General features: G+C 28.8%; 1 protein-coding gene across 1 annotated transcript; it reads right to left on the minus strand.

Moving 5' to 3' along the window:
* Nucleotides 1-369: 369 nt before the first annotated feature.
* Nucleotides 370-2951, minus strand: LOC105173632 (DEAD-box ATP-dependent RNA helicase). Its single transcript, XM_011095451.3, is given in 6 exon segments — nucleotides 370-676; nucleotides 679-903; nucleotides 1822-1874; nucleotides 1964-2194; nucleotides 2283-2544; nucleotides 2748-2951. Coding segments are annotated over 6 exon segments (1059 nt in total). The 5' UTR covers nucleotides 2791-2951; the 3' UTR covers nucleotides 370-431.
* Nucleotides 2952-15655: the final 12704 nt, after the last annotated feature.

Genomic DNA, 15655 nt, shown 5'->3' on the forward strand with positions numbered 1-15655 from the left:
ATTCATATTATTTGTGTGATTATCAGAGTATTGATGCTATAAGTTTGACCCAACTAACATGATCAGTACATCCCAAAAATAGAGGGTAGAGATTGGCCGGAATCCGACCAATTATGACTTGGATTATGAAGAACATGGAGCATAAGTTTCACAGATTCAGAATTATGAGCAGTCTGGTGTTTGAAGTTCTGGACTGGTCCAGTTCAAACTGCAGAAAAATCTTGATGGGTTGATTCCTGGATCTTGAAAAGCCTACAGCTGCTGTCATCATCCTCAGATAATTCAACGTCGACTACATCGTCCCGAGGAACGACAACCAATGGTTCAAGCAAGACTGGCTTATGCATACGTGTGTTGGGTACGTGAGTGTTAACAAACAAAAAGAATGTTGACTAAGTCTATCATAAGCAACCTCATAAGCCTGAGGTTGCTTAATTCCAAAACTCAAACATCATGTGCAATCTAAGAGAATGTGGTTTCTTGACATACAAAAGTAGTGTTGAAGATTTTAGTAATCTATTGGGCTTTGTAGAATGTGGTTTCTTGACATACAAAATTTTCAAAACATAACAGCTCATGACATCTTTTACCATCAATCTTGTTGTTATAACTTCACCATCTTTTCCAACCCTCTTCGCTCTTCCAACAGATGTTGGAAATCCACCTTCCTTCTTCAACGATCGCCAGAATCCTTCTTGGTATGGATTGTCTCGATAAGAGCTTCAATTTCTTCCTTTGCTCGTTCAAACACACTGGGACCTTTAACTTGACTGATTGGTGTATTCTCATCAATATCATCACTCATTCCATGAGTTTCCTTATGATGTGGTTTGTGTTTGGGTGATTTCTCTTCTTTGGCCTTTAGAATAAGGTTTGGTGCCTTGACACGCTTTTCTGCCAATTCTGAAATGTACACATTCAAGGAAAAAGTTCCATTGATCAACAAACGTTCAATGTGGATAACTTGGATGTGTATAGGCAAAAAAAGTAAACACTGAGCACATGAGTTAACAAAATTTGATGGATGGAGGTCAAACTTGTTTTCAATCAGAGTGAAGGAATAAATCATGGTAAGTCTAATAGGATACGTCTTTCTCCCTTCTCACCAGTTCTAGCACAAGCATTCTCCAGAGCAATCAATAATCTCAAGTAGCCCAAATATGAAACAACACATCATAAATAAACACTCTCTTTACTCATATTTTATTCCATAAGTCTAAAACCCCTGCAAATCTTTTTGATAACCAGCAAAACAATTACTTTGACATCTTCCACCAAAGAAAATGGAACTCCACGGATTCATGCTCATCATGCATCCCAGTTTCACTTCATGCCACCAATAACCTTCAGACATTCGTTCCAGCCTACAGGCCTAGTCACACCATGCCAACTTATCTAGCAAGTGTAATCATATTCACTACATTATTACTCACTCACATTGATGCATTTAGCAATCGCAGGACTCAATGTACGAACAACATAGGCCTGTCCTCAGTCCGGACCTCTTTGGTATAGAATTTACCTCAAATTGTCTTATCAGTTTTTCAACCAATCTCTTATTTCTGCTATGTTATTCCTAAGTAACTTTTCCTATTTATAGTCTGACCTAAAAGTTCACATTCATTCCCCTGATATGCAGCAATTTTTCATAAATGAAAGTGCAAAATGAGGACTTGGTATAGATGAAGCAAACAGAACTATGAGTAAGAACGAGTGGTCGTGACTCAATGACTACACAGAATTCAGACGGAACATATCCCCTAAAGACATTAACAGAACTTGCTTTCCAGTTTGCAAATATAACGGAAAGATAATTCAAACCTGAATCTGAGTCTGACTTGTTGGATTTCAAAGAATCCTTTGCACCATTATCCCTGCAAATAATCCAATATTGTTAACAGAAATCACATTTTCACCTTCTGATTAACAAAATCAGCTCCAACGAACTCATTCATTTCCGTACCTAGTTTCACCATACAAGGGCAAACCATCACTCTTTGATTCCTTCTTGGAGTGAAATGCCTCCACAAGGGCCTCAATTTCCTCCTTTGCTCTCTCAAACACATTTGGAGCCTTCACATCACTCATTGAAGTATTCACATCAATATCATCACGTAATCCATGAGTTTCTTTGTGATGGTGTGAATGCGAGCCTGATTTCTTGGATTTCAAAGAATCCTTTGAACCATTCTCCCTGCAAATAATCCAATGTTGTTAACAGAAATCACATTCCCACCTTGTCCGATTACAAAAATGATGCATCCAACACCCTTTTTCCCTACCTTGTTTCACGATACAAGGGCGAACCATCATCCTTTGATTCCTTCTTGGCATGAAATGCCTCCACAAGGGCCTCAATTTCCTCCTTTGCTCTCTCAAACACATTCGGAGCCTTCACATCACTCATTGAAGAATTCACATCAATATCTTCACGCAATCCGTGAGTCTCTTTGTGATGGTGATGCCGATTTCTCTCATGATGCAAAACTGCCACAATCTCTTCTTTTGCTCTCTCAAACACATTGGGCTCATTCACATCTTTCCCTGCCCACCAATGACAGAACCTTAAACACCGTCTCCCTCATACTAATCCTACACGATTGCATATCCGATAAAACAAGAATGAATTTTCTGAAAAAGGGTTGGTTCATTATCCCTTTGTTTATTACATCGAAATTTCTGCGATTTGCAACCATATAAATGTACAGAAAGACATGGGTTTTAGATCAGAAAGCGACGGAGAATACCTGACAAAGAGTTTGATGAAGGGTCCGGCTTGGATTCAGCCATTAACAGGTTCTCTTGAGTTTATCTCTGTGGATTGATTACCTCTGATTTCAATCTGATTGTGTGTAGGCAATGAGTTGGAATGGAGGGTGGGAGAACAAGGAATCAAACGTTTGACAGATGCCTGGTTTGAAAAAGCTGGCGTTTTTCGACTTTGGACGGACCCCTTTTGTTTTTCAAAAGAACACGTGAGACTGTGTATTTTTTTATTTTTCTATTTTGCATTTTCCTATTAGAGCGAATATTTGTTTGTTAAATAGAATATTATGGAAATCTTTAATTCGAATTCAATTCCATTATACCCAAAGTACTGTATACCATAAGTATAAGATATTAATTATTAAATGAATTTAAGTCAAATAAGAGTAGAGCGTAAATAAGTTGAATCGAGTCCAACGTACTTTTGTTCATATTTGTTTGAGAAATCGAGCTTGAAAAATTATGTTTGAGTTTAATTTGATTAATAATCAAATTGAGCTCGAACAAGTTTAGTTAAATCAGCCATAAGTCGATCTCGAGTAAACTGATATTTTTAAAAGTATTTTATTTTTTTATTTTTTATTTTTTATAATATAATCGAGTTTAAGTCGAGCTTGATAATTTACCAAACAAAAATTTAAGTTCAAAGCCTGGGTTGTTAAATCAACGAATTGAACTGAAACGAGCTTTTATTGTTCAATCTTAAATCGATATCGAGTAATTTGATTATTTTTTTAGCGTTAATCAAGAGACCATGTGTTCAAATTTTATTACCATCCATTTATAAAATAACGGTTCCACGTGAAGGGTTTGCATAAAGAGTATTTTGTACATATTCCATATTAGGAGAGTTGCTTGCACTTTCATATAATCACCCTATCTAAATATTTAAATTGTTATATTGTAAAATCATTTAATATAATATTTATAATAATCTATAAATATTCATCTATAATAAAGTATTATTTTATATATAAATTTTATATAATATATAATATTCGTGTTTTGACTGATATCTTCTTACCAAAATTTCGATACTGCAATTCACTTATTTTTTCTCTTCTTTTTTTTTTTTTTTTTTCATTTTCGATTTGTGCCGATTTTCAGGTAATATAAAAAAATTAACACCGTCAGTTGCTTGCTTGCATTTAATATTGTAAAATTACCCGTGTCTTCAAATGTTCTTGGCTAAAGAATCGTAGCTGCCAATTTTTGTGATTTTATGTTCTTATTATTTCGGTGGATGAGAGGATCGAAATGATATTTGTCTAATTGATTTTTGCCATGGTGGGCGTGTCCGCATGGCAAGTTAACACATAATTAAAAAGTAATTTTTTATTTTGAGAGAGTGATAGTACGAAGATTGACCCGACTCTCCCACCTATGAGTAGAACTTGTCTCTTGTTCCGACTCTCTCTTTTCTAAATTTCTATAGTTAAATTTTCAAGAGGTCGAACTGTAGCACTTGGCGAAGTTCGCATGGTGCTCTAAACAACAAACTAATACACCTTTGTTTATACATAAAAATATGACTGTTTAAAAATAATTAATGCAAAAGATATAAACATACCGTATAGAATGTTTATTGTGGAAATACACCCCCAAATAGGGGATAATAAACTTAAATTTTAATTAAATTCATAAAACCTTCCTTGAGTCATATAAAACAGCATCCCAAAGTCAATAACACAGACTTCGAAACCATTGACAATCAAACTTTTTTGAATTGTATAATAGAAAGATTCGAAACTAATGACAATCGAACTTTCTGAAAACGCACAACAAAACACCCCAAAACAATGAATAAATATGAAAAGTTCCAAGAATTTTTCAAATAAAAAATAACCACATTAGTCAAAAAATTAAAGTAATAAAGTATGCTGAGAAAAAAATCCCATGAACTAATTATAACTTAACCTTCCAAGAAAATTAAGTTTCAAATCTAATAAGGTTAACACCAAAGTAGAAATAAAGTCTCTATAACATTCATATGAATTGGTAATGGAAAGACATCGTTACATAGAAATTATCTCGTCCCCCAACAATGCTCTCGCTAAAATTGAACTGAAAAATTGGCTTCTCAAAAGAAAGCAATATTTTTTGTATTGACTATTGTTCTGTGATGGATTTAGTTATAGCGAAGCAGTAAGAGAGAAAAGAGAGAAGAGGAAAAGGGGGAGGATAGAGAATGAATGAAAAATTGAGATAATTATTAAATGAGTTTAACACTTGAATGGGCTTAAAGAATTAAACATTAAGTCCGAATATAAATTTTACAAAAACAAGCTTTGTAATGTGCATCTTTGATAACATATGAATTTTGAGATTATATAATTCGAATATGATATTCTTCTAAATAATTAATTATTTTATCAAAGTATTATATATATAATTTAAAAAATTAATTATATATTTAGCGGTGCGGTTTATTTTTTGGTGGTCTTTTTTTAAATTCTAAAGTAAAACCAAATCAATAGTACGGTGCGATTTTACTCTAAATTTAGAATTATAAATTTAACAAATACATTATAAAAAACGATTTGATTCGGTTATTTAAAATTTTTTGATGAGGCCTAGTACAGGGGCTTGGAGCAAAAGGGGTAATAGAGTTTGGATGAGGCAGAGAAAACAACAGATTTAGCTAATGAGTAGAGCATGAGGGGTGGGTATATGGGCCGGTGGGGAGGCTCTTATGAGTCCTAAGCATCTAGGTTTGTCAAATAAATAAATAATACACAGCCACCTATACCCATTATTTTGCCTATTGAATCATATCCGACCCGACCTAGTCGGGCGTCCGAACATGGGTCTGTCTGATCATATCCGGTTTTACGGGTCGGGTTAGACCCGATTTTTGTTTATTTATTTATTTTCTGCAATTGAAGAGTGAACAATCAATTTTGTCAACCAAATCTGCTAGCTAGAGATATTCCAAGAAATTGTACAGTTAATAAAACCAAGCGAAACTGAACAAGTAGAGAAACAAGAATTGGGAAGATCATGATAAGACAAGAACCCTAATTTTCAAATATAGCTTCTCTCAACTTTTCAACCAATTTTAAGATTCAACATTTCCACCAATTTACCCAAAAAAAAAAGAAAAACCCAATTAAGAATTTTCGCAAATTGAAACTTATGTTTCTTTTCCTAAAGAAAATTATGAATTTTATTTAAAGAATTGAAGCTGTGGGGAGGGGCAACGATCAACCGACGAGCGGACTACAGAGGTGAATCATGAAAGTTGAGAAATAATTTAGGAAATTGGAAAAATCGACTGAAATAAATGAGTATTATTAAATATGATTATAAATATGATTTGATGTTCAAGAAAGATTTTAGATAAAAATCAGTTTCGAAACTCAGATATTGCTCAATGTTCTACCTGCGCCATTTTCCATCTCTAACTATAATCCTTAAGATCATAACATTATGCTCCAAACGATCATGCTAAAATTTGGTTTGAACCAAATTTAATGAATAAAGAATAAGCCAAAAGTACATTTTTCATCCCATAATTTAAAAAGCACTGCAATTTTAATCCCGAATTTTATGATGGAAATCAGTCTTCCTTTGGTCAAATCCAATATCTTGCTAACTAGCGAAGAAGCAAAAAGATTGAGCGAATTTTTGTGGGGAAAAAATATCTCAAACATCATACAATTCAAACAACATTGATTGTTATTATAAAAAATATACTCATTTGAAGACATCATACATATTTGACAATCTAAGTACGAGGTTTTACACATGGTTTTTTTTAATGTGGATAGACCAATTGATTTATGTGAGATGAATGTCATTATTCTCAATTTGCTTTGACAATTGAATGCGAAGGATAAGAAAATATTCGACACAATACAAACATTCATAAAAATCAACCAAAAAGAGAAAACATTTGAAATATTCTTGTGTTTAACAACATGCAGTTTGAAAAAGAAAAAGAAAAACAGCATTTTTCAATAGAAAGGAATCCACATCAAACTTACGGTGTTTTAGGTTGGGCAGGTGATTCAACTTGCTATTCCTCAACACTATAGCCGCTATCCACCTTCTTCCTCATTCGGGCACCAATATCCAAGTTTTCAACACTTTTTGTTTTGGAAATTTTAACGTTGATTCTCGAAAAAAAAAAAAAAAAGAGAAATGGAAAATTCAACACACATCTATTTTTCGTCTTTTTTGGACTTTCATTTATGAAGGGATTCACAAGTATTATATTTTTTAAAATTTTGGGACCTAATGTGTTGTCCTCGTAAAATTTGGAACTAAAAATACACTGAGGCGCAACTTATTTAGAACATATATTTAGACATACATGAAAGTAATCCATAGTAATTCTTGAAATGCTTTATGAAGTTTTTATTTTAATTACTTTCATGTATGTCTAATTAAATATATGTTCTAGCCCTTGAATCCAAATGCAACATTTCATATTCTTTCAGATCTGTTTTTTACGTTCTGATATCTGATACTTCTAAAGTTCTTAAAATTGTTGTAATTCCTCTCTTTGGAAGGTTGATTAGATTGATTTTTTTTTCTTTTCTAATTTGGAAATAATGTACACAAATATGTCTAATTAGATTGTTGCAACATTAACTGAAAAATATAAGTTTTATTTTCAAAAAATATGACTGAAAAACTTGAAAGCTATTAATATTACATTGTCATGCAAATGGTAAAAGAATTTTTCAATTAAAAAACACTATTATTCTAGAGAGAGAGAAAAAAAAAAGAGATATTACTCATAAATATCTTGAAGTAATGATCCAATTTAGGGCAGGTCCTTTTAATGATCATGACACATAATTCAAGTTTTCTAAGTTATCTTTGAATATTTTTCTAAAAATAAATGTAGCATTATTCATCTTCAATTTTCAGCAATTAATACCCCCATGCCTCTGCAAAGTTTGACACTACTAGAATAAGGGGTAGCATTCCTGCAACCATGCAATTAATTAGCCACATGGGTTTTGAATAAATATTCAAAATTATTTTTTAGGTAGATTACATCTTTATTTTTTGAATTTTATCTGATCATAATAAATATAGTCGTATTAAATTGAAAATTATAATTATTGTTTGAGGTTTGTTTCGTTTTACATGTAATTTTATCTGATGCTATTTTACTATAAAAATATAATATTAGTGACAATATATCAAGTAATATTTTTAAATTTATTAAAAATATATAAGTGATAATATTTTTTATCTTGTCACTATACAATTATTAGTGATAACAATTGCATATAAAGTTGTTATTATATATAAAAATTAGTGACATACTTAATATAGTGATGATAAGTTATTTTTATCACTATATTTTCAGTATATATGTGCTGCAAAATATATTCAATGATAATTAAATACACAATGTTTTGTCTAGTTCTTGTTATTAAAATTTTTATAAAATAATTATCACTATTAAATTTTGAAATTTATTATTGTAACAAAATAAAAATTCTGACCCTAAATATATATAATTAGTGACAATATTAAAATTATCACTGAATCTTTTATGTCGCTCTTTTTTTTGCAGTGCATGATCGAATTTTACATGTGATATTCTATTTTAAAAGAAAAAAACAACCTTATGGTGCATTTGGATTGATGGATTTGAAATTGAGGGAAGGATTTGAAAAAAGAATTTCAAATGACTTGATTTGAAAAGAATTTAAAATCCACCAATGATCAACAAAATACAGTTCAAAATTAAAATAGAAGAATTTTAAATTCTTTAAACTTGGACTTGCCCAAACAAATTCAAATAATTTATTATTAAGAATTTAAAATTCATAATTTTAAGTCTTTCGATCCAAATGCAACCTAATAGAATTTTTATTGTAATTTGACCAAATTCAGGATTAAAATATCCTTTTGACCAAATCCGTTGTATTACTTTAAAGTAAAGATTGTCGGTGATAAAGTGACGAAAACAAAACTAAAATATGACGATGTCAGAAAGATGGCTCAGAGAGATGGAAAAAAGAAACAAAACGGGTGCCAAATATTATTATCTATTTTGATTATTTTTCCTTTTTTTCTTTCTGTCGCAAAAGAACTAGTGTGTATTTATGCATTTTCATGACCGGATCAGTCACATTTTACAAACGTCAAGATTAGTAATTGTAATCTTTTGACATTTAAAAAAAAAATACATTTATATCAGGTCAGATCTTACATAATGTGAACGTAATTTTCCTCTCTTTTTTTAATATTTATTGATTTTGACATCAAAGAAAGAATATGAGTATTTAATTAACATAAGGTATCACCTATTGACATTATTAATTAATACAAGTTTGATTCTTGGAATTAATAGACATATACAAAAATTCAATTCTCCATTCCATTTCCAAGGGGCTGCTACTTTTACATACATCTTAGATGCTTCCTGTTGCCAACTTGTTCTGAATAATTTTCGTTCACATCTCTTTTATTAATCCTTTATTTGTTTGTTGTTGGGAAATTTTTATTTGTTTCAATAACAACTTGTCCTAGTTGATAATATTCAATTTAAAAATGTAAGTCCTTTGGTTGGTTCCGTTTTTTAAACTAACCAACAATTATTTTGTATATCGGGCGAGAAAGTGTTTATTGCAGCTTAAATCATTTAATAAGTAGAATTTTTTGCTCTCGCTATTTTTTATATAAATCAAAAAATATCTTAAAATAATGTCTGCAATCCAGCCGCGTCTATTTGAAAATGATGGAGTGTAATTTAGTAATTTCACAAATAAGTTGGTATACGTGGATTTTTTATACAAATATTTAGTATATTATTTCCAAATAGAGGCACTTAATCGGTAATGCTGAATCGAACTGAATTGAAGTTTCAGTAAATTAAAAGTTCGATATGCTAAAATGCTATACTAAACACGAAGTTGAATAAATCGATTTTGTTTTGGTTAGTATCAAATCTTTTTTGCTATTTGGTAATAGAAATATTTGAAAACTAGGAAAATGGTTAAAAGTAAATACTAAAACTAATAATTATATTTCTTATTTTCTTTTTTAAAATTTTTTAATAGTACAATAACAAGAATAATACAATATCGAATTTTAGAAAAGAATAATCAATCGAACATTAAATCGAATTTTTCAGTTAGGCTTCCATATAATATTGATGTTTTCGATTTTGATTCTGTTTGGTTTGTTTTTACCGATCTGTGAACATCTACTCTGTAGCTAATTACCACAGCCAGAAAATAAAAAATCATAACTAGACAATGATTATTGACCATTGTTTCAATAGGCAATGCCAAAGCATTAGATATAACCAAAAACCAAAGCAAATGTTTCTACTCGTAGTTAAAAACTATGACAACTATTTTGGTCATAGCCAAAATCATCATGAATATTAATTAATTATTATCAAGATTTAAATTTTTCATATTAATTTTTCGGGCATGGTTGGTATATTGTTTACCATAATTCTTAAGCCGTATTTAATAATAATGTAAAAAATAATCCATTATTTTTCAGTATTCTTTAATATAACTTTAAACTATTCAAAACCCAAACTAATTTTTCCAAACTTTTCAACACATACCTAAAACCAACTTAGACGAGGGCAAGAGGTTTTCTATTTATTTATATGAGTATTTGTCTTTTTCCATATGTTTTTTATTAGGGGTAAATTACATTTTGCTATACGAATTATATTTATTTTATACTTTAGCATCTAACTTTTTTGTGTGTTAACTTATTATTTTAACTTTGCGAAATTTGCACTTTACCATATATGACTGTCTTTTTGCTGATTTCTTCGCAAAAAAACATCACATGTTGTGCATATGCGAAAAATATCACATCACATAACTCTTAAATATCACATGTGCACTACATGTGATGTTTTGTTAACAAAAAACTTATGGAAAAATAATTATAAATGACAAAGTGCAAAATTTCGTAAAGTTGAGATAATAAGTCGACACAAAAAAGAATTTAGATATCAAAATATAAAAATTGTCATAGTTCAGATGACAAAATGCAATTATCCTTTTCTATTATTGAATAAGAATATAATATTATCATCAGGTAAAATGTTGACATCATTATGTACAGTTAAATATATACCTACTGACATAAACCTATAAGAGAGAAAATATATGAACGTTTATCTCTGTATTTGATCGGGGTATATCAAGAATTAAATAACACCTCACATGTGAGTTGGCCCAAATATTGTCGATTAAATTCTTATTTGTACGGATGTTTGCCGCTATAAATATTCATACAATTACAAGTGAAGATATGGTATTCTTATACTCTTGTACATGTTTATTAATGAATAGGTAATACCGTACTCAAACTCATATCCAATAAATACTCGTAACAACCCTATTTGGACCCTACTCATTGAACACTCATTTGGGTCTATGCCCTACTCATACACACAATATTTATTATAATGGGTATGGATTCCGATTTGAGTTTAATATAATAATAGTGAGTATAAGTTTGGGCAATAGTTATCATAATGGGTCTAAGTTTCGGTATTGTTCTGATAAACCTACTCTTCTTGTATCCTCATTTTTCAAAATATTATTCAAATCGAACACGAAACAACTTAACCAAGAGAGAATTTTTATTAGTACTACCAACAAACCCAAATTATGTTGTTTACCTAGGTCGAATTCTTCTCAGAATTTGATAGGACCGGCTGGTTTGATTGGTTCGACTTCATAGGGTCGAAACCAATAAGGTCAAAATCGGTGTGGACCGACCAAAATCCATGAAAATTGATCACTCAAAAATCAGTCCAAAACCTATTTTCATTTAATAAATAAAAAATTTAAATTAAAAATAAAGTATAAATTAATATACATATATAGTAGATGCACAACAAATATAATATAACTAATAACTCATGTGCTTTTAAAAGAAATTAAAAAATAATAATATATTTTATCATATTTTTTAAAGAAAAAATTTTCAAAAAATTGATATGAAATTACTTACTTTTATCTACAAGAATTATTAATAACTTAATTTTATAATTAAATTAATAAAAACTTTTTATGAATTTATTTTTGTATAGTTATTGTACTCATTTATTACTTAACTTTGAACCTGGCAAAATATAATAAAATTTAACTGTTTAATTTATTGATTATAATTAAAAGATATTTTTTTCAATTAAATTTTTTTAATTAAACTTAAAATGTGAAATTATTACAAAATAAATTCTTGAACTAAATATATATATAATATAAGAGCAGTATTGTCCATAAATTTAATTTTAAGGGGTAAACATTTCATTTGTTAGTTCGGGGGAATAAATAAAATATTAAAAAAATTTCAAAAAGACAAAGTGCATTTATCGTTCATAATTAATATATTAATTGTACATTATTAAATATTAATTATTGTTTAAAATCAAAATAATAATGAATCAAAAAATACAAAAAAAAGTGGGCTCGAACCCCAAAATTGAAATAAAAAATTAGCAAAACTCCCAAATGGGGTAGACTTGCAATTTATTTATTTTTTTAATATAAATTGGCCCCTCGTAGGAGCACTATAAATGTTACACCAACTAATTACGTGGCGGTTTACATTAGAAGAAGTGCATTAAAAAAAAAAAGAAAAAAAGAAAAAAAAGTAGTCTGGTGCTTTGAAGTGTGTAGCTTATGGTGGTCCAAATGTTGACCATTAAATGCTTGACTCTTGACCAATCAGGAGAAGTCCCAATCCCCTACTTCTCCATTAATGACCATTTTGTCAACTTGTTTGGCATTTGTGGAAAATGGTTCTAACCTAAAATAATGTTATTAAATCAACACACTTTTAATCATTACACAATTATTAAATTAAAAGCTATGATATATGTACCAAAATTTACATAATAATTTTGTACAATTATATCCTTCACCTCATAATTGCACAGCATATGCAGCAATCGAAAAATTGTATTTTTAGTCCCAAAAATTAGTCTCGTTTTTAATTTAATTTGTAATTATTTTCTCAATTATATTCCATAAGTTCGAAATTTTTTCCATCAGTCAGAATGACTTTCATTCCAATGGAGAAGTCACGGGACCATTGCCGATAACATTATTAATTTTTTTGAGAGGAATAACATCATTAATTTGATAATTATAATTAACCGAATTACAGAGTAATATTAAAGTAAAAATAATGATGACAAAAAAAATCATGAGTTGGCCCGCGAAGTTCAAACATCTTTATTTAAAAAGACATTTGCCTGAATTTATTTAAAATATTTTATACGTCCATAAATTTTATAAATTGTTATTTCTTGTAACCTTGTAATAATAAAATTAATATTAAAAGATTTTGTTAAAATAATACAAATAAATTAACATTTATAAGACATCTTTTTAAACTTGGCTCATGAAAAAGCTCGAGCTCAACAAGTTCAAGTAGAGCCTTCTTACACGTTAAATTTCAAATTTCGTAAATATTTATGTGCAAAGGATCGACATAAATTTTTGCTATATACATTTATACTTATAAGAACCCAACAACATCATAAAATGTTGAAGGATCACTTGAAATTCATAAGAGAGTTGAAGGATATTTACAAAATTACTCTAATGCTTAAATTAATAATTACTTTTTCATGTAGAGATCCCTCAAATCATCACCTAAGCTAATGCTAAACATAAAAAATAGAACAAGAGAAATCATAAGTAGATAAAAAATGTTATTAATATTATTATAAAAAACTCACAACCGCGTTTAGCAACATCGTCGTATCAATTTTTAAATATGATAATTATACTCCTAATTAGATAATTTCATAAACTAATACAAATTTTTGTCTTTTAACAAAAGTGATTCAACGTCATTTTAACACCACTCCTTCAATTCTTTTGTTTGTCGATGATACCTTAAGTTAGTTTTTTTTATTTGTTTATTTTTTTAAAAATTTCATTTGTTGGTTTACATATTTTCTTTTTATTTATTATATTTTAAAGTACAAAAAATTATTTATCATAATAAATTACATCTACTCCCTTAAAATTTGACATAATTATGAATACCCTGTCATTATTTAAGAAATTATAAATTTTCCAATCAAAATAGAAAATAATTATGTAACCCCTAACGGTGAAGTGAACATTACTATTTTATCTTTACTGAAATTTTTTAATAAACAAAAAAATATTTAAAAAATATAAAAATATTAGGGTGGGTAAATTAAATATTTCATAAGAAAAAAAAAGTTCACAAAAATATTTTAAAAAATTATAAAAAAATGTTTTAATTTACAATATAAATGAAAATTTTGGTGAGTTCAATAAAAAATTTAAATGAAAACCTAACAGAAGCTAATAGAATGAGTTTGTTATTAGACGGACGTTAAAATTAAAAAAATATTTATAACTTTTTAAATAATAAAAAAATATTTATAATTATCAAATTTAAAAAAATAATTATAATTTATTTTTATTTATTATATACATACAAGTACGACACGACATGTTGCAAAATATTATAGTTTGTCGGCAATTCTAGGAGCAATGAACCCCAAGGCATACTGTATCCATTGACGCAGTAAATTCTCTCTCCCAAAATTACAAACCAAAAGTCAAAGCATAAAGTTATACACACTCCACTTTTTGACTTTTACACACACCTTTTTTACTTTGATTCTTTCAAATAGTAATTGAGATTGTGTTTGTTATTCTCTCTCTCCACTAGCTACGAGTTTAAATTTTATATAATTAATAATTTATAGTAATAAATTACAGATGAATAATTACTATTTAAATAGACAAATACCTTATTGAACTCGAACAAGAAAAAATATGTTAATTATGAGGGAATGCAAGTGGCCTCTTACGATATTGTAAATGAACAAATTATTCTCAAAATGAAGCAATTTACCTCCTTAAACATGGAAGTAAATTGCTTTATTTTAAAAAATACAAGAGGATAAATTGCTATGATTCTTTTTATTAGGGGGTAATTTGTTCGTTTATATATCACATGGAGGTAAATTGCATTAAACCCATTATTGTAGTACTGGTTTGAACTGCATTATTTAGTTTTCTTATTTAATTTGTTTGATTGTAGTTGAGAGTACTGATTTACAGTGATTTTTTAAACCGTAATGATTATAATGTAAGAACAATCAGTTCTACTCGCATATGTCCATGACTGTGTTTTCTTATCTTGTATTTCCTTTTTTCTTTTTCTTACTGAACTAGAGATATGGATACTATAATGTGTTTTAGGTTTAAAGGTAACTCTTTTTTCCCGTAACTTAGGTTATTGGCATTTTCATTTTTTAACTTTTTAGAGTGGTATTTTTTGTTTTGTATTTTTTTAAAAATTTTACAAATTTAAGTTTTTTTTTTTTAATCGGAGTCCACTCTTCTCGCCAATAGGGATAAACACCGGCAAAAAAAAGCAATAAATTCGCAAAATTAAAAAAATACAGGACTAAAATACTATCCTATAAAATTAAAGAACGAAATGCCAAATGACCTAAGTTTAAAAAAAAAAAATTGCATGTAACGCTTTTTTTTATAACAAGTAGGAAAAATAAATAATGCTAATAATTTCCAAAAAAGTATATGAATTTTTTTAAAAAAAATTGACACATTATTGCACGCACGACCAATTAACACCCTACATAAATTTAAAAATATTACAAAATTGAATTCCATTAAAAACTAATTAAATTGAGTTCAACCCAATCGTTCCTAATTTATCCCTCATCATCATCATAATTTAAAAAATGAATAGGCCCGTGCAAGTCTGACAATCGATAGAATAAGATGATAGAAATGTAGCACCCGTGCAATTTAAATTATTATTATAATATATTTAGAATATTTTATAAGAATATATCACATTAATTCAACTTTGATATATGCTTGGAATAGAAAATATTATATTATAAAATGAAAGTTTT

Source organism: Sesamum indicum, linkage group LG11 (genome assembly GCF_026168435.1).
Source record: "Sesamum indicum cultivar Baizhima isolate 11 linkage group LG11, ASM2616843v1, whole genome shotgun sequence".
Classification (NCBI taxonomy): domain Eukaryota; kingdom Viridiplantae; phylum Streptophyta; class Magnoliopsida; order Lamiales; family Pedaliaceae; genus Sesamum; species Sesamum indicum.